The 20,447-nt window shown below is 26.9% G+C and overlaps 1 protein-coding gene across 3 annotated transcripts in view; it reads left to right on the forward strand.

The window, feature by feature from the left end:
• Positions 1-20,447, forward strand: part of LOC105849501 (cilia- and flagella-associated protein 65) — a 131,337-nt gene that overhangs the window by 82,020 nt on the left and 28,870 nt on the right. For all 3 annotated transcript variants that reach the window (XM_065799616.1, XM_065799615.1, XM_065799617.1), the window contains 9 exons: positions 565-699; positions 773-905; positions 1,936-2,004; positions 6,410-6,538; positions 6,624-6,708; positions 11,700-11,791; positions 14,547-14,613; positions 14,858-15,046; positions 15,126-15,239. In XM_065799616.1, the coding sequence (XP_065655688.1) occupies positions 565-699; positions 773-905; positions 1,936-2,004; positions 6,410-6,538; positions 6,624-6,708; positions 11,700-11,791; positions 14,547-14,613; positions 14,858-15,046; positions 15,126-15,239 (1,013 nt within the window). The remainder of the gene's footprint in view (positions 1-564; positions 700-772; positions 906-1,935; positions 2,005-6,409; positions 6,539-6,623; positions 6,709-11,699; positions 11,792-14,546; positions 14,614-14,857; positions 15,047-15,125; positions 15,240-20,447) is intronic.

Raw genomic sequence — 20,447 nt, forward strand, 5'->3', positions numbered from 1 at the left:
CATTGCATAATAAAAAGTACTGATTACTATTACCATTAAAATAATTATTATGTTGCCCAAACCAAAACCTTCAGTCAATTAAAATAATTATTAGACTGTCCATACCAAAATCTTAACTTGATCTGGCTATTGGCTTGGCCAGATAAAAAATTGAAAAATAGTTAAATTTAATTTAAGTTAATAAAAATTAATTCATTGTATCATTTAACAGCAAAGATAAAAACCATAATTAAAAATATAAAGAAAAAATTTAGTAATAAAAAGTTTAAAAAATTAAAATAAAAATTTCAATCTTTTTGTTTTACTCTCCTACTACCATTAACATTGCAAAGCACATATAATGGATGTTAAAACAAAATGTAAACTTATAAAACTTGTAATTTGACTTGAGTTTTAAGTCAAGTCACAAGTCATTGGTGGCAAAGTTAAAGCCATGTTCTAAGTCTTTTATCAAGTTAAGTCTGTCTATGTGTTATGGTACTGTGTATTATGTATTTATTTTTTGAGGTACTTATATTTTATGTTACTTTTTAGCTGTGCAATGTTACTTTTGTGTTTGTTTAGTATTTCATCTTGAACAAGAGGAATTATGGCTACACTCACAATCAACTAAAAAGTTATTAGTTTCAATCTGCCCAAAAAGAAAAGGATGGTATGAAGCAAAACTTTACTATATGTTAAAAGGAACAAATAATTTTGGTATGTATTTTAAAAAAAGTTTATTAATTTAGTATTCTACATGTATTATTCTGATTACTTATTTTTATGTCAGAACTTACAAAGTTTTTATGTACTATAACTGTTCATGCTGTGTTTCCAAATGTCTTAATCAATGATATCCGAGGTGGCGGTAGTGCTCAAAGCTATAGTAAAAAGTGTCTGTTAGAACTTTTTAAAATAGAAAGGTACTATAAATTTTATATTATTTTGATAATTATTTTACTTTATTTTAATTTTTACTGTGTTCACCCCTAGGCTGTGGGAGCCATTTTAGTTGAAAAGGCTACTCTTTTTTTTTTTTAAATTTATTTAAATTGTTTTATCTCAATTCTTTAAATTTGAAATACGATCATCAACCTATTTTATACGCTTATATATATATTATATACATATATATATATATATATATATATATATATATATATATATATATATATATATATATATATAACCATATAATGTGCAAGAAAGGCTCATTTTTAACTAATAATAAACAATATTCTTAAGTTTTTTAATTGATAAAAATGTTTACATAAGTATTTTTTATCCTACCTTGTTTATAAATCAGAAAAATAATTCTTTACTATTTGTGTTGCATTATATAATGGTTTGCTTGAATGTTTTTTTTTTAAACTCAGATTTTTGGATTTTTTTCAAAAATAGAAAAAGTTTTAATTACTTTCAAAAAAGTGACAGTAATTTTTGAATGTTTTGCAGATGTCAACCTACTTGTTGAGTTATTACTTATTATTTTTTCATTGTTTTTTGTTTGTTTGTTTGTTTAACATATACAACTAAACTTCTGTAGTTATAGTCAAGTAAGTTGAAAATAGCATTAGTTATTTTTAGCCTTCATGGCAGTAGTGGTCCTCAACCTAGCGCAGGTGAAGTAAGAAAAAATCTTTTAATGATGTTTTATCAGAGATTAATTTTTTTGTTTTAAATACTTTTGAATTTTTCCTAGGTATAAGTATTCATATTTAAGAAATTTAGAACTTGAGTAAATTAAGAGATTGAAAATTGCTTGGTTTGTTTTGATTAGAGCGTCCCAGAGTAGGATTTAAGGGGTACCAAGCTTTAGAGTTGAGAACTGCAAGGCCAAGTCCTACTTTTGACTTGGTCTTGTAGTTTTTATTTTTACCTATTGAGTTTGAAACTCTCATTCACAGAATCGGAGTTTTATTTTCAATTTTTCACACATTTTCTTTCCTTCAGATTCAACTGTTTGCTGCAGTCTGATCCTGCACCAGAAGAACTGAGGTACAATGCATTGTCACGATTTAGGTAAGTTTTGCTTTTGTTTGATTATTTTTGAAGGTATGTGTTTGATAAGAAAAATGTTTGTTTTTAATTTAAAAATTATTTATTTTTATAGTTTTATTATTATAATTTTTATTAAGAAATAGAATTTTTATTAAGAAGTAGAGTAGCTACAAACAAGTGGAAAACAAAAACCATAGTTTAAAAAAATTATCTGCCACAGTTTGAAAAAATTATTTTTTTTTAACATTTAGAAATTTTTAACATTTAGAAATACTTGCTAACTTTAAAACATTTTAGCATTGTTCTTTTTTTTTACTTAATTAATATTTCTAACACATTTTTCTTATAAATAATTATTTTAATTATGGTTTATGCTGAATATTTATCTCTTGGAACAATATTTAATAAAAAGATTTTCTTTTCTATATAAAAAAATATGTAAAATTAAAAATTTTTGGAAATCATTTATTTATTTTGTTTTTAAAAATATATCTTATACAATAAAACATAATAAAAATTTATGCAACAAATAAAAATAACTTAAACATGGGTCTCATTTGAAAAAACAGTTGTACTAAAATATGACTACACTGTTCAATAAGTGATAGATAAGATGATTACTAGCTCTGCACCAGTCACTTTAATTTGTCACAGGAAGTCAAAAATCCATTGCAAGCTATCACAGGAAGTCAAACGGTCACTTCAAGCTGTCACAGGAGGTCAAAAAGCCACTGCAAGCTGTCACAGGAAAAAGTTCACATTCAAGATTGGCTGTTTGTTTAGCGTGATCATAGCATGAAAAAAAACACAAATGAGTGAAGGTAAGTGGTACTAAAGACAAGTCATTCAGTGTGATGAGTATTATATTGGCTGAGGTATAAATGAAAAGGGTTTGGTTGATTTGATCAAAAGAAAAGACAATTTTGGGAAAAAGGAGAATGAGTTAGGAAAAAAAAGGTGATTGGTTGAAGATGTGCATAGCAAAAGTACATAAAATAATAATATTCAGATTTGAATCAAACCTGATATCACAACAAATATGTACATTTGTTGACACATAAAAATTTTTGCTAACTCAAATTTTTAACAAAAGGCTCCTTATAAGGCCTTGAAAATATACACTAGAAACACTAATAGAACAAATTTTATGCACAATATAGCACTATTACTACTCTGATATTTTACAGCCGTTGACTGGATCCCCTAAAAAAGGAGTACAAAAAATCCGAATTTCATTTTTTTTTTTTTTTTTTTTTCTAATTTTTTTCTAGGTGGGTCACACCTAGACCAATCTTTTCTAAGTTGGTTATTTCAGATCAATTCTTTTCTATTGATGGGTAATTTATTATATCTTTATTTTTGGTGAGTAATTTATATACCAATTCTAGACAAGTAGTTAAAGAACTATTATAAATTTTGAAGGTTTTAATTTTTTTATTGTTGTTTTTATTTATTTTTATTAATAATTTTATTAGTACTGTTATTTTTATTGAAATAAGCATTAATAAAAATTAGTGTGATGTTTTAAGGTAATCAAGTCATAGGATTGAACTTTTTCATATAACATAAAAAGTAGATATATGTTTATATATTTTTGTAGATAAGTTTTTAAATACATAGTTGATTTTTGCAGATCTGGTGTTGATATATATATATATATATATATATATATATATATATATATATATATATATATATATATATATATATATATATATATATGTATGTATATATATAGAGAGATCTATAGTTTGTTGTCTTTGGGAAGAGCGGAAGGAAAATTCTTACGCCAACACATACGTCACTTTTAATTACTTTTGACTTTCGTCCAACATTTGCGTGTTGGACGAAAGTCAAAACCATTAATTTAATTACAAATTAATCCTTTTTTAAAAAAACCACAAAAACGCAAATTTAATTGACCAGAATGTTTTTAAAAACATTTTGAATGTTTTTAACAATATAAACAATGTTTGTTTTTTTTATTCTTTTTAATAAAATGTTTTTATTTTTAATTTTTTTAATAAAATGTTTTTATTTTTATTTTTTTTACTGTAAATCATGCGCGGAGTATTGCTACATCGACTATCTTATAGCCTGATTCGCAAGGGAGTGCTGCTATATCGACTGACAAATAGCCTGACTCGCAACAGAGTGCTGCTACATCTACTATCTTTTAGCCTGACCCGCAAGGGAGTGCTGCTACATCGACTGAGGGTTTGGTTTGGGCAGGCAGTCTATCAATTAATAAAAAAAAAAACTCTGGTATTGCATTTTAACTTTTACTTTTTGTCAACAAAATATGGAAAAAATTTTCGGACAACATATAAGAGTTTATATATATATATATATATATATATATATATATATATATATATATATATATATATATATATATATATATATATATATATATATATATATATATATATATATATATATATAACCTTCAATGAGCAAGAAAGGCTCATTTTTAACTAATAATAAACAATATTCTTAAGTTTTTGGTTTGATAAAAATGTTTATATAAGTATTTTTTACCCTACCTTATTATAGTAAGTAAATTTTACAAATATGGTGCAACCAAAAGTATGGATAAGTTTATAAATCAGCAAAATAATTCTTTACTATTTGCGTTGCATTATATAATGGTTTGCTTGAATGTTTTTTTTTTCCAATTCAATAATAATATTTTATGAAGATATTAAACTTAAATTTTTGGATTTTTTTCAAAAATAGAAAAAGTTGCTTTGAAAAAAATGACAGTAACTTTTGAATGTTTTGCACATATGTCAACCTACTTGTTCAGTTATTACTTATGATTTTTTTTTGAAAGTGGAAGGAGAATGATTGTTCTTGTGTAGACTAAGTTTGATTGAATGGATTGGTTTGTTTAAAATTCATTTGAGGCATACAGCATCAAAATGTTCATCAATAGGAAAAATACCATGGTAAGTTGCATCACAAGGATCAAAACTAACTGCAAAACTAGAAGGCCGTTTTGAAGACTTGAATCTTGGGTTTTATTTGTCATGGAGGTAAGTACAACTTATCAATGCACATTGTAAAGTGGCTAAAGCAATAAGCGCAATAAACAGATATAAGGTTGAGACCATAAATCAAATACTTAGAGTTGCTTAAAGACAGGAGTTGAAGTAAAAGTCGGACATCAATGCCCCCTGGACTGTAATGAGACTTGTCTGGAGGGGGCAATCAACCATTTTTACTGACAAAATGAATTATAGTTTGTTGCCCTCATCTATCCGGTTGCAAAAATAGTCCAAAGGGCAGAGATGTCTGGCACCTAATTTGAATCCTGCTTAAAGAGATATTCATTAGGGTCAACTTTGTTACATAAGGTCGACCAATGTTTGTCAAATTTGAAGCTTTGTTAAGGTTGATGCCATTGTTTTTAATGTTTTGGCTGGTTTTGCACCTTTGATTATATAGATAACTTTGTGTTTGTTGAGAAACATTTTATTATTGTAGTTGATCTCCCAGTTTTGTGTAAGGAAAATCTTTTTATTGAGTAGAAATATATATTTATATAGTATCTGCATTTAAGTAATGCCTCGCATAAGATGTTGTCACTCCTGATAAAAAATCTTTTTATTTAGTTATTGAGTATGACTTATTGTTTATAGTTTAAAAGTCACTTTTCAATCCAAGATGATAACAATGATAGTAGGTTGTTATTAAGATGTCTTAAAAATTTTTTGTTATGTTTTATACAGGGATGTGAAGTCCCAAAAGGACTTCGGTGTTATATCTCTACTTTTTCCAAGTCTGTAATGTCCAGAAGCTCTAAACATGTTTGTTGACTTATTATCTGCTATAATAAAAAAATTCATGAGATTTAATGAATTAAAACTTATTGTTTTTAAGCCCAGAGTCCTGGAGTCCCGGAGTCCTTGCCGCCATTATACATAAGGACTCCAGGCTCAAAAAACAATTGTTCCTCTAACCTCAAAGTCTTAATTTTTTCCTATGAGTAGTCCATAAAGTTATTTATATTTTTAGAGCTCCTGGATACCAAAAACTAGGATAAAGTAATCTTTTTGTGACTTTCAAATCCGGAGTCCTTTTTGGGACTCCGCATCCCTGATTTTATCAAATTTACCTGCTTGTAACTATGCCTAACCATGTATGTATGAGATCAAGAGGCTTTTCTTTTAATGTTAGTCTTTCTTTTAATTTTTTTTTATGCATTTATGATTTTTGTGTTGTGACTTTTTTTTAATTGTTTTATGTTTTACTTTAAAAAATAATTTTTAAAGTCTCTACAATTTTATTTGAAACAGTAATACTAGTTACAATATGCTCACTGTTTTTGAAGTTAATATCGATGTCGTTTTTAAATAATATATAATTGAAAAGTGATATTCTCTTATTTTCCTTTAAAAATAATATATACTTTTTTGTTTAGCACACAAAGAAGAATACCTAAAACAACACATGCTGTAAATCTGTTAGATTTTGGATCTAATGTGCATGGAAGTGAAGATTGCATTATTAGTATTAGTCTTGAAAACATAGGAAACTATGAAGTTGAATGGTACTAATATGTTTGCATAAAGTATATTTTTATTGCATAGTGTGATTTTTTTTTCGCAATGAATTTTGTTTTGTTTTTGAAAAAGGATAATAAAATATTCCACAGACTTCCAGTTAGATATTGAAATATGGGCTGATCCTGGTACAATTGAAGATGATGAACTACATGAGGTAATTTATAGATAAGGTTTTGCTATAAATAAAATATAATATATATCAGGTGGAAACAGAAAAATCTGGTCAACTTTAAATTAAGATTTCTCTAAAACCACAAATGCTTTCTATTTTTTTTATTTTTTTTCAAGATTTTCGTGTTCTTATATCAGAAAAGTAAATGCTGGAGTTAAAGCATTTCATAAGAAAAATACACCTAAGAGAAGCTAAATGGTGAAATTTAAGGAATTCGATGTGCAAAGAAATTGGTTAAAATAATGGCAGATAAAAATATGTGCATAATTGAAAACCATGAGACATGTTGCAAGGCGGATTTTTCACAACTTCTTGGTCAACAATTTTACAATGAGAACGAAGATAAATCTGTCGATGATCAATTTAAATATATTTGACAAGAAAAATTAGCATCCAAGTCCTTTGTGTGGCAACCTGCTATAAAATTCAATCTCTTGCCAAACAGCCCATCAAGCCTTTTAAAATTAAGTTGAAACCCTAATTGATGTAAACACATTTAATAAAAAAAAATTGAAGTAAAAAGCATTTATGGATTAAGAGAAATCTCAGTTTAAGTTGACTGGATTTTTCTGTGTCCACCCAATAGCATTTAAAGTTACAAGTTTTTCTTCGGGGCTATTCATAAATGATGTCAGTAAATATAGGGGAAGGGGGTACTAAAAGTTTGACAATAATTGACAATGGGGAGGGGGGCATTGACACCAAAATGATGTCAATTTAAAAATAAAAATAAATTTGTACAAGCAGATTTTAAAAGTATTTACATCTACAATGTGGTATAGAAATAGTATAGTTGCATTGTGGGTAATTTAATATAAGTTTTCTAGAGACATTAAATAAATTAAAAATTTACCAACGTTTTATTATTGTATTACCATTTGACTGCAAGTCTAATTGTTTACAAATATCAACTAATTGTATGTAAAATTAACAATTGTTATTTGCTCCCTAGCAGATTATAAAATGAGCTTCAAAGCAAACACATAAAGTCATTATTTCATATACAAAATTCTAATTGCTCTCTAGCAGCTTGTAAAACATTATGCAATGCAAACACATAAAGTCATTATTGCAAATTCAAAATGGTAATGCTCCTTAGCAGTTTGAAGAAATTATTTTAACATCTTGCACTGACAGGAGCAAAATCATTATTGTGATTGCGATGTAAACAATACTAATAAATCAATAATACAAATATGGATAAAGCCTTGAAGACTAGGAAAAGAAGTGGATTCATTCCTAAAGCTGAAGGGGATGATTTGAAAAAGAAAAAGAGGAAACTAGCTCATCTAACCAAAGAGCTGGCCAAGAAAAAGTATGATCAAGCTCATCAGAAGGAAACTAGAGAACTGTAAAAAGCTAGAATTGAGGAAATCTGCTCAAAACATCCTAGCAGATTTCCTCTCATTCCAGACCCGACAAAAATCCCAGGTACCATAAAGTAATTGAAATCGGAATTCACCATTTCTTGAAGAGTATTTTCTGCACTCTTTTCACCATGACGAACACTCCAGGACACAGTGTGACGAATGGCACCTCTAAGTTGAGAATTATCTGGCGTGATTCTTCCACACGAGCATTACAGAACTCATCTTGGTTCTCAAGATAATTGCAAATATTCATTGACAAAAATTAATTCCTAATATATAAGATAATTTTTAACCTATAATAACCAATATATCTTTTTAAATCAGGCAGGACAATAGATGAAGATTTAGAAGAAAAAAACTTTGGTTTGCCGGACAGGCTTTAGCAGATAATTGGTCTGACATAAAAATTGACGGTTATCCAACCGTTTCAGAGTATATTAATCCAGAGCAATCAGAGCTAGAGTTAAGAAACCTTTTATTACAAGATCAACGTTGGATTGCCCATCATCTTCATTCGAGTCAATATTTTACTCAAATTATGAAATGGGAAAATCATTTTTGTTGTCAGACTATAAGAAGCTCTAACTTTACTCTAATTAGAGCACAATTTCTTCTGCCACCTGTCTCGGTCAGCCAAACAAGAAATGGTCTCAAAAAAGTAGATATCTCAGAAGGAGCTAAAGAGTTGTTTCCAACATTCCTGCGTATGCTCATCGCATCAAACATTGAAAGTATTCTTCCTCGACCTGCCAAAGGATTTCCAATTCTTCCGTATGATGCGTTTTGTTCATCAATTTAGTCTAGTCTAGCTGATAGAATCTGTAAAGAGTGCAATATCTACTTTGCCTCAAAAGCTATGCTGAAAAAGCACATTTCTATCCATTCTTCCGCTTTATCTTTCTATCCAACACTCCCTCCTATCAAAAGAATCCGACCAAGTCGCATCGCTGCCAAGTGGCAGACAGAATTTTTGGCAGTTGTCACCCTGCAGAAGAATTCGGAAACTGCTGAATGGTTAGATGAAAATGAAGTTGATGCAACCAATCTGATTATACCTTAAGAGGAAGATAACCTTTTAGTTTGCAGAGAACATTCACTACCTATTGTTTCCATCAAAGATCACTTCAACAACCAATGGGAAGATGATGAGTGAGTTCTATAATATAATTTGCTAAGATCTACTACTATATAAATGTATGATTTAACCAGAAAAAAATTAATGGTGTTTATGCATGTTTTTAATGTTATTTTTGGGGGGATACAAAAACTGACACCATATATAAAGGGGAGGTGGGGCTGGCCAAAAATTGACAGAATTTGACAGGGATGGGGGTCAAAAAATTGAGAAAAATGATATCATTTATGGACAGCCCCTTGTTTCGTACCTTGTTTTTTTTTAATTAGTGCTGTAATCTATATATATATATATATATATATATATATATATATATATATATATATATATATATATATATATATATATATATATATATATATATATATATATATATATATATATAGGGGCTACCCCCTTTCTTTCCCCCGATTTAACATTGGCATTTACAAATATTTAGATTATAATTTTGAAATATGTTCACATTATGTTTTAAAAATGATATCTTTTAAATGATGTTATTTGTTTGGTTCAATCTGACATGCTCTTTCCAGAGCATTTTCCATAACTTTTTTTAGTTTTTTAAGTTCCAGTGCCTTCACTTCTTTTTGGATATTGGCCTTAGGCTCTTGGATGGTTCATGGCATATTGGCATACAGTTTACCCTTCAGGTAGCCTTAAAGAAAAAAATCAGGAGCAAATAAATTGGGCAAACAAGGTGGCCAGTTAAAATCAAAAAAACACAATATTATTCGATTCAAGTATTTTGTGTAGGAGAGTTTAATTCAACATGACAACAACAGCTCACAGGCCTTGTTAAGAAGCGTTACGCAGCTCGCATTTTGCCTGCGAAAAGGTAATTTACCTACGCGTTCAGCAGTTTTGCGCTACGCAAAAACTTTTATCTTTTAGAATATTTAAATTATCTTTTGATTGTTGTTAATGTGACGTTTATTCAGAAGAAATAAAGTTGTAAGTAAAAGCATTTAACCGCAATTGTAAACTAATAGATTTTTTGTTAAAGAAACAGTTTGTTTCATAATTTTTTTTGTTGTTGTTAAAAATTAGTTAAAAAAATAAAGTGTTTCAAGTTTTATCTTAAGGAATTAAATATATAAATTCCTTTTAGATAATTTATTTTGATGTTAATATTTTATTAATAAGATATTTTGTTTATTGTTAATTCAATAACGTAAAGTTTTAATGCCCTTCGTTTAATTTATGAAAATAAATTACAATCACTAATATATTATCGGCAACTGATAAATAACAAAAAAAAACTCTTTATTGTTTAAAAACACTATTAAAAAGAGTTCACAAATTAAATAAGAAAAAATTTATTAACAGTTGATAAAATAACCAAAAACCAACTGTAAAATCATAAGAAAATAAACAAACATTATTTTACGTTTCATAAAAAAGAATATTTTTTTCAAAAAAAATTTAGTTCATATTTGAAAAAAATAATAAAAATGATCTTTTAAATAAGAACTTAGATTTTATTTGTAACTTTTGTTATAGTGAGGAAGAAACAAACTGTTTGTATGATTTTTAATGCGTTAATAAAATAACTTTAATTACAATGCGGTACTTGAAAAGACGCTAGTGATGCAATATAACTTCTAACGATGCAAAATATATTTGCTGAGTTGAGTTACTTAAAAATGCGTTACGCGTTTTCGCTACGCAGCGAAATCTCGTAAGAAGGCCTGAGCTCACATATGGGTGAGCTGTTGTTGTTGTTTGAACCACAATTCTGGATTGTTCTCTATCTCTGTTTATAAAAAAATTTCAATCATATTATATGTCATTCACATAACTGCAACTTGTTGGTCATTTTTAAAAAAGATATTGTCCAATAATCCTTTTTGAAGTTATTCCACATCATACTGTGCATCTAAGTTAGTGCATTTGAACTTCTGTTTTTTTTTTTTTTCTTTCTCAGAATTGTTATCCAATATTCTGAAATTTTGCATTTTCCATGAAACTTTCCATTCATTGTTTGTACAAAATGAAATTGCATTCTAATTCTTAAAAAATTATGTAAGTTTTTCATTGAAGTAAAACAATGTTTTACTTCAATGAAAAAATCTTAATTAAAAATATGTTTATAATGATTATATAAATACATTTTTTAACAATGCAAACTTTACTGTTTAAATAAACATTTGTCTTCAACAATTTGCCAAAAATATTTTGTTCAAAATCAATTAGGTAAGTAAAAGTTTTTTCCTCCCAAATTCTTGAGACAAGCACAATATTATACTCTTGTTACTAGATTAGTGACTCTTGTTTATTGTGCCCAGAAATCTTGAATATCAGTTTAGGTGGGCGTTTTAACTACATGCAGCAATGTCCATACATATCTATATGATCTTAAATTTTATATGATCTATAATATGTTTATTATTTTTTTACTACTTGTTGTAGATATACAGCATATCTTTTTATTTTTCATTCAATGTAAGTCATAATTTTAATTATTTTAGATGTTCATATTAAAAAACAAAATATTTTCCATTGAACCTCTGTGTGGCAAAATTTATCCAAAGAAGTCTCAAGTTTTAAAATTCACATACCGGTATATTTATAATTTAGGTATTATACTTATGTATATTTGTGTGTGTGCAACTAAAAAGTAGAATTAAGCAGTTGGAACACTATTTTGTATTTCTATGGTGATATTGTTGCAGTTTGATCACTCTTTTATATCTCTGTCGTACTATTTTATCAACAAAAGTTCAAAAAACACCATTATTTATATATTTTCAATTGTAGGGGAAACTGATAACATAATAATTTGGAACTGATGTTTTAAAATAATAAACTGTTAGATTCTTATTTGCACTTTTATAATAATTTTTGTTGTTGTTGTTGTTGTTAATTCACCTCCCCAAGGCCCAGAAAGCCACTACAGACGAGGAGGCTACTTAATTGTAGTTATAACCCTCTTTCAACTCTATAACTCTAAAACAAGAACCTTGACAAACAATGCCGCTGTGCAGAGAAACAAATTGATTTAAATTATTAAATTCATTAATAATAAAGTTAAATGTGTATTTTTTATATACACATTTTTAAAAGCTTATATGCAGCGTAATGTTTTTATTTATATATATATATATATATATATATATATATATATATATATATATATATATATATATATATATATATATATATATATATATATATATATATATATATATATATATATATATATGTATTAAATTTAAAGCAGTATTTAGAAAAATAATAATGGATATTGTTAATTTTTTTCTTTCAACTTTTTTCAAAACTGTTTAACAATAACAGTAAAACAGCTGATTTTTTGTCAAAATCGAGAAACAGCTGTTTTGAAACAGAGTTTCTAGAATTAAATTACAAATATTTATACACTTTTTAGTACACTTTGGTTAGTACACTTAGCTTATACTTAGCGTATTTAGTGTGAAATTATTTTCTCTGTGTTGTGAGTTATTTTGAATATTTATTAGAGCACAAATTTAAATGAAATTATAGCTCTATTAATTGCAAATACAATTAAAATAATAGGTTTTGACATTAACAAATAGTTATCTTTTTCGTCCATGTTTATAGTATGGGTGTATGCTAAATAAACAACCAAAAAAATCTCATTAGCAGCTTTATTAATCGCAACAGTAAAATACAAGATTAAGTAGGACTTTTAACATTAAAATAAATGTTTATTGTTTTCAGCCATGTCGAAAGTAAAGGAAAGTGCAGCAAAACACAAAAATGCACTTACACTAAAAAATTTGAGGCACAATGCGGGTAGTGTAATAAAATTAAAATGTTCAGGCAACTCTACAACAACAACATTGATGTGAATAAAACTGCTCAAGACACATCTTCAAAGAAAAAGCTAGAAAAAAGACCAAAGCCAATAAAAGATTTTCTATAACAAAAAAGTCTTTAAAAAATCATTACAGACCTCGCAATAGTAATTGGGGCCCTGGTATCTGCTTAAAATGGAACTTTTAACATCAAAATAATTCATTTGAAATTCAAAATTGTTTGTTAAAAATATTTTGTTACTTAACATATTCGTTTTTTGGTTTTATGATTCTGAGACCAAATTTGCACTTGGGAAAGATATGAAGAGAAAAAAAAGTGATTTGCCATAACTTTTTTATTTGTATTAAATATGGCCTGTCATTTATATATAATAATAAATTTATGTTTCAATAAATTGCTGATTTATTTAACTTTTGTCTAATCCTCTAACTGAAATTATTGAGTATTAAATAAACATATTTTTTTAAATTATAAATTGCAATTAACAGTGTTAACAGTAACACTATTAATCACAATTTAATCCTACTGTCTCATGATGTTACTGTTGACAGTGTTAACAATGACATCATGAGACAATAGGATTAAGTTTCAAGAGCTGCAATGCAGAGATTCAAAAGCTGCAGGGGCTTTTCATGATTAGAAAAAACTATTTGTTTTTTTGTTTAATTTAAAAAACTCTTTTTTTATTTAATTTAAAAAACTCTTGGTTCTTACATGGCAGTGTTATTTTAGAGCAATAGTGATTTATTTATTTATAACATAAGAAGAGCATATATATAATATATATAAAATATTTGCAGCATTCATTGTTATACAAAACACTGTTTACAGAATTTATTTATTTTTGGATTGTTCAACATAAAATAAAATTTTATTTATATTTTAGTTATAATTACAAAAGTTAAACCATAAAAATCCCAATCCAAATTTTAAAAAAATTCAATAATTCTTTCATAATGACTTCATTGCAATTAAATTAATACATATTTATATATGCTAAAAATAAATTGAGTCAAAAAGAAACTTTGTTGGGTTTTTGTATGGTATTTTGGTTTTTCAATTTTTTATTTTTGGTCAGATATTTGGGCGCTAACCTTAATTGCTTTAGACATAATAAAAATTTTTGACAAAATAGAACAGATCTCTTTCACAGGTTCTAAAATGGAAAATTTTTTTGATTATTGATATTTTTCTCTCAAATTACTTTTAAAAATTTGCTTTTGATAAACAAGTTTTTTCTTTTCCAATGGCGTCTTGTTCTTGTTTTATCAGTTAGCTTTTATCAGACATCTTTTTCATCATTGTAAATTCTCTTTTTCCTATACTTACAAAAGCTCATAGTTTCTGTTCTAAAGAGCTCTTATATCTTCTTTCACTTATTAAAATTTTGAATCGTGTCACGTGTCATTTTTACAGTATTGCTTTACAAAGGTTATAAAAGTTTGTTTTACCTTTTTTTATTATTGAAATTAGATTTTTTTTTTATGATTTTTTCTTTATTTTACTTTATTTAATAGACATTCAGTGATTGGCGTTCATAAAATTCCTGTGTTGTTTAAGATTATTCAAGGTCGCGAGATTGTGGTACAAAAAATTTGCATTTTTTATTTATTTTGTTAACTTGTTTTAATTTCAGTTTTTTATTTTTTTTATATTTTAAGTTTAATTGTTCTTAAAGTTAAAAATTTTTAGCTATTAAAACAAAAACTAATATTTTAATAATATTTTTAATAATATGTTAATATTTAGTTTTTATGTTTAATTATATATTTGCTTATTTGATTATATATTTATTTAATTATATATTTTTATTTCTGTTGATGTTTAGTTAAACTTGATCGGAAATACTCTTGATAATTCTGTTAATACATTGCATTTAATAACATCAAAACATACCTTTGCTCCTACATCTATCAGTTGTGAAATTCCTCTTGCACAGATGTATACTTTGTATAACCCTACAGACAACAAATTAAAGTTTACATTTGATTGCTCTAATCTTAATATACTACAAGAGGTTTGAAAACTAATATTTTTATTGAATATTTTTACAGTAACAAAATTTTCATCAAGTTTCCAATATTTTTAAATTTTAGGAAAATTATAACTGTAAGATTTTGGAGTGCTTAACACCAATCGGTGAGATATTTCCCCATCAATCATTTGATACCTTGTGGATATTTTCACCTATAGAAACTAAAGAATACCAAGTATTTTTTATTAAATATACATAAAACATTTTTATATTATATATTTTTATGACATTAATTTTACATAATCTTAATTAAAGTGTATATATATATATATATATATATATATATATATATATATATATATATATATATATATATATATATATATATATATATATATATATATATATATATATATATATATATATATATATATATTAATAAGAAAACATCAAACAATACGAATTCTCTTAATACAAATAATAATTTATTTTGAGAAATTTTAACTGGATTATGGATACCAGCATCATCAGCTCGTAAAATATTACAAAATTTTTGAACGTCAAAAAACAGTTTAATAAAAAAAATTTTTTAACTGACGTCAGCAGTTGAATGGCTTCTTTTTTCGTTATGCAAGAATATAAAAATGGAGTCCAAAATTTAGTTTTAACAAATTGCCCATTATCAAGATTTATTCCGCCATTCAATGGGAAACATTGGTGCCTCTGTATTTCAAGTGCTTCTCGTACTTTACGGTCGAATTTTTTTGTTTCAACTTTAAGAGTTTTAATTTTCTCCCAATTTATTTTTTCAGAGCAAAACTTGCTATGTGTTGCAATTGCTGACTGATGATGTTTGCCATCATTTAAACTTTTTTGGTGTTGTTGAATTCTTGTTTTAATTTGTAATTTTGTTACTCCTACATATTTTTTCGAGCAATTGCATTTAACTAAATATGTACCAGGTAATAAGTTTATATTTGCTAATTTATGCCTATAAAGTTATACTTAACCCAAACTGAGTCATTATAACATTACTCTAACACCTATTTAACACAATAATTGTGTGAAATAGCCAGTGTAATGTATATAATACATATAAATAATTTATGGATGTCTTGGAATATATGTATGTCCATGGGGTATATGTGTGTGCATAAACATGCGTGAGCACATATATACTCATGTGTTTGTATGAATGTATACATAACTATTTTTTATCAGTGAGTGTTTGTGCATATGTATGTATCTATGTATATATTTGTAGACAGATACATACCTATTTTTATGTATATGTAGGTATGATAGTGGGTATATATATATATGTAGAAGGGTATGTATATATATACATTTAGTGGTTGTATGTGTACAGCCAAAATGCATAACCACTACCCAGTACTACCTAGTTTCACATTAGGTGTCCAGTACTACATAATGTGCTTGTGCATATCAGGCTATACATAATATGTCTAATGTTACTATAAATATACATGGTATTTAATACATAATTACTGCCAAATACACTAAGGTACTACATCTAATATTGTTTTTATAGTCACTGCATCTTTTTACTATATATATTTATCATACCTATAACTCAAGCCACACCACACTAACTATATATAAAACGAATCATTCCACTCCAAATATTCTACTAGAGCTCTGTTACATACACCATCTGATAACAACTTAAAATACGAATAATTCTACTCCAACTCTGTGACATACACCCATACGCATCCCTCTATAAAAAATAAGTAATAACACTTAAATTATATCTAAATGAACACACATGTTATTGTTAATGTATCATTCTCACACTGTTAAAATACTATAATAATGCTAATAAAGAGTTATTAAGCTAATGAGAAATAAAAAAACACAAATTCACATTGTTACTAGATACCACATAACTTAATTTTAATAACCAGCTTCTAACCACTAATATTGTTTTAAAACTATAAGCTCATACTAAAGACACAAGTCACCATGAAAATAAGTAAACACTATCTCAACCATACTATACATACAGTTTGTTTAATTGACAAGAGGCTACCTGCTACCTATTTTATAAAACAAATAGTTCTTCTCCACTTCAGATACTCCTGTTAACATAACAGTCACATGACATTTTCACAGTTACTCTTATAACTTTTGCATAATTCCATATAATCTTAGATTATTAGTTGTAAAATATATATATATATAAAGATTATTAGTTGTAGAATAGATAAATAAGAGTTTGTGTTACTATATTAGTGCAATTCTGTTTAAATTTTCCAGATTATCTAGTTGCAATAGACTGTTATTTTAAAATACATGTTATTGGACTTCTTGTATTCATGTCTAACTTACGTTACAACAGTTTGAATGACTTTCAACCAATTTTATACTTACAACTCATACCATCACGACATTTTATTACAGTAGAGACACACAAGTACACAGCATTGACTGTCTACATCACATACACATCTAATAGACTCAAAACAGTTCACAACTCTTACGGACCCTCGTCATACTGCAACAAAGCACTGCACTTATCGACACTCATTTCAACAAAAGTGACTTACAATTGTATGCAAGTCGTACTGAACCCCACTAAGTGTCCTCGGGTCCCAGTGTCAATTCAGAAGTCTGTGGCAATCGTCCTGACAGGATACTCTGAGAATAGTCCTTTTGGGATAACACAATGGGATACCTTGACGAGATGGTGTATACCATCTGGTGTATACCCAGTGTGGAACTTCTTTTGGGATGCCTGTCTCGGGCGAGAGTTGGAGGTCTTCTTGTGTTCATACTGTACAACAGGACACAAATCCATACTGTACTCGAGACGTCCATGACACACTTAAATCGATAATGTATGGTTACCACCCTAATAATACAGACCACATGATAACTACTTATAAAACGAATAATTCTGCTCCATCACTGATACTGTCTACACATTACACTTACGTATCTCGACTATTGTTTATTGTTATTGTTTATTTTTACAACATTATACTTATCATTTTTTTAGTAATTTTCTACTTTGAGGCTCTTTGTTTTCCACTGGACATCTGTCCTTTTGTACTTTTATCTCACTCTGCTCAACTCTTTTTAACTTATTATTCATCCCTAAGGCGTTCACTGCTCGGTGCAGCTTCACTAAAATGCTTTGCATTTACGAGAAAAATTTTTGTTGAGTGATTTTTCACTAATATACATATATATATATATATATATATATATATATATATATATATATATATATATATATATATATATATATACATATATATATATATATATATATATATATATATATATATATATATATATATATATATATATATATATATATATATATATATATATATATATACACACATATATATATATGTATATGTATATATATATATATATATATATATATATATATATATATATATATATATATATATATATATATATATATATATATATGTATATATATATATATATATATATATATATATATATATATATATATATATATATATATATATATAAAATTTAGACAACCATGTGTAAGTTAGTGCTAAATGTACATGTTGTATTTAGTGTAAAAGCAGTTTTTGTAGCTATGGTGTCTATGCAAAATTATAATATATAGCTTTACTTTAGAAGGGTTTGCATGCTGGGCCAAATGTTTAATCCTTTTTGTAAGTTAGTTAGGATCTGGCTATCTGTTTTTTATTTAAACTAGCTGTCATGACCCATACAATATGGGTTGTGGTAAGTCTGTTCCACACCCAACTATTTTTAAGCTTGTTCTTAATTTGGTCTCTATACTTTAATTTATTATAGTAAACGGTAAAAAATTAATCGATTTAAAGTTTATTTATAATATGTTCAATTAATTTACTATGCTTTAGAATTTTACTTATTTACTTCAATACTTTTTTACATAATAAAAGTACCTTTAACATATAAGACAGTTGTGTAACATTTCTTTAGGTGTTTTTAGAAACTTAGGCTATAATAATATTTTACCCTCTCATTAAGATTTATTTAAAAAGCAAATTTGAAAATTGAAAAACCGGCCAAAGAGACCTAGTTATTTTAAATAAGTTAGCTTTATCTGTTTGATATTTTTTATAAAAGCTTTTCTGTAAAAAAATTCTTAACAAATTCATTCAGTTAAGCTGTTTTTACTGCAGAGTTAGGCAAATAAATTATTAAACCTGTTGTTTATGCCAAAAATTGATGCTTAATGCAAATGCAAACTTCTAGTACAAAAGGTGATAAAAGTATAAGTAGTTTCTATTCACATACAAAAAATTACGAAAATATAAAAAACAAAGCAAAAATAGCCGATATATCCATTCAAAACAATAATTCCAAAGAAAAATAATATAGAAATTTACTTGAGAAACAAAAAATATATTTTTCTTGAGATAAAATAAAAATATAAACTTTAAAAAAAATTACAAAAAAATGTTATATTCAACATAAAAAATACTTATTAAAAAAATTTAAATTGAAACATTGTTTCATTATTATATAGCTTTTAGTAAATGGTATGAAGATTATCAAACTCCATTTTAGCTTTTTCAATACAATCAACATTCGGAACATTTCTTAAACTCTACTATGTAGGAACTTATGAAAATCAGTCATAAGAGAAGGAATTCGACTTAAAAATGAAACAAAATTATTAATTAAATACACTCAATACACATTAATTTGTTATGTACTACTTATTTATTTGAAAACTTAAAAATGTGACTAAACAGATAACAAATAAGAAACTTACTTTGTGAGGCTGTTTTTCCTTTGTGAAAGTTTCAAGATATAGAAATTATTGTTTGGATTAAATTTGCCCATAGACCCTAAAACAGAACTTTCATTATTTTGGGGAGTAGGTATTTTGGCTGTAAAGGAAGCAAAAGGTAGATAGGAACTATAAATCCTTAGGTGTTTAAAAAAAATTTGATTGACAGGATGATCAACATGGTTTCCTGTCATTAAATCAGTCAAAAATAGTGGATATGGAGAAAGAGGAGCTAATACAGCTTTTCTGAATGGCAGCACAAAATTGAGTTTTATTCAAAAACTTCTTCACACTACAATACTGAAAAATATGGTTTAATTCTCTGAGGTAGTTACTCTTTATAGCAATATTATTTCTTGCTATGCGATGCATTTATACTTACTGAGTTCTCACCTGGCCTGATATCTTTTATTTCTACAGCAATTTATCTCAGCTCACCTAGGCTTATCTCTTTCATTTCGAGGACAATTTATCTCAGCTCACCTAGGCTCATCAGTTTCATTTTGACGACGATTTATTTCAGCAAGCCTAAGCTCATCTCTTTCATTTTGGAATTGGTTCACTTCATCTTACCTAGTCTAGTTTCTTTCATTTTGACAAAGTTTAATGATTTCACTTACTACAGAGGTGTGAAAATTATTAGAC

Source organism: Hydra vulgaris, chromosome 06 (genome assembly GCF_038396675.1).
Source record: "Hydra vulgaris chromosome 06, alternate assembly HydraT2T_AEP".
In the NCBI taxonomy this organism is placed as follows: Eukaryota; Metazoa; Cnidaria; class Hydrozoa; order Anthoathecata; family Hydridae; genus Hydra; species Hydra vulgaris.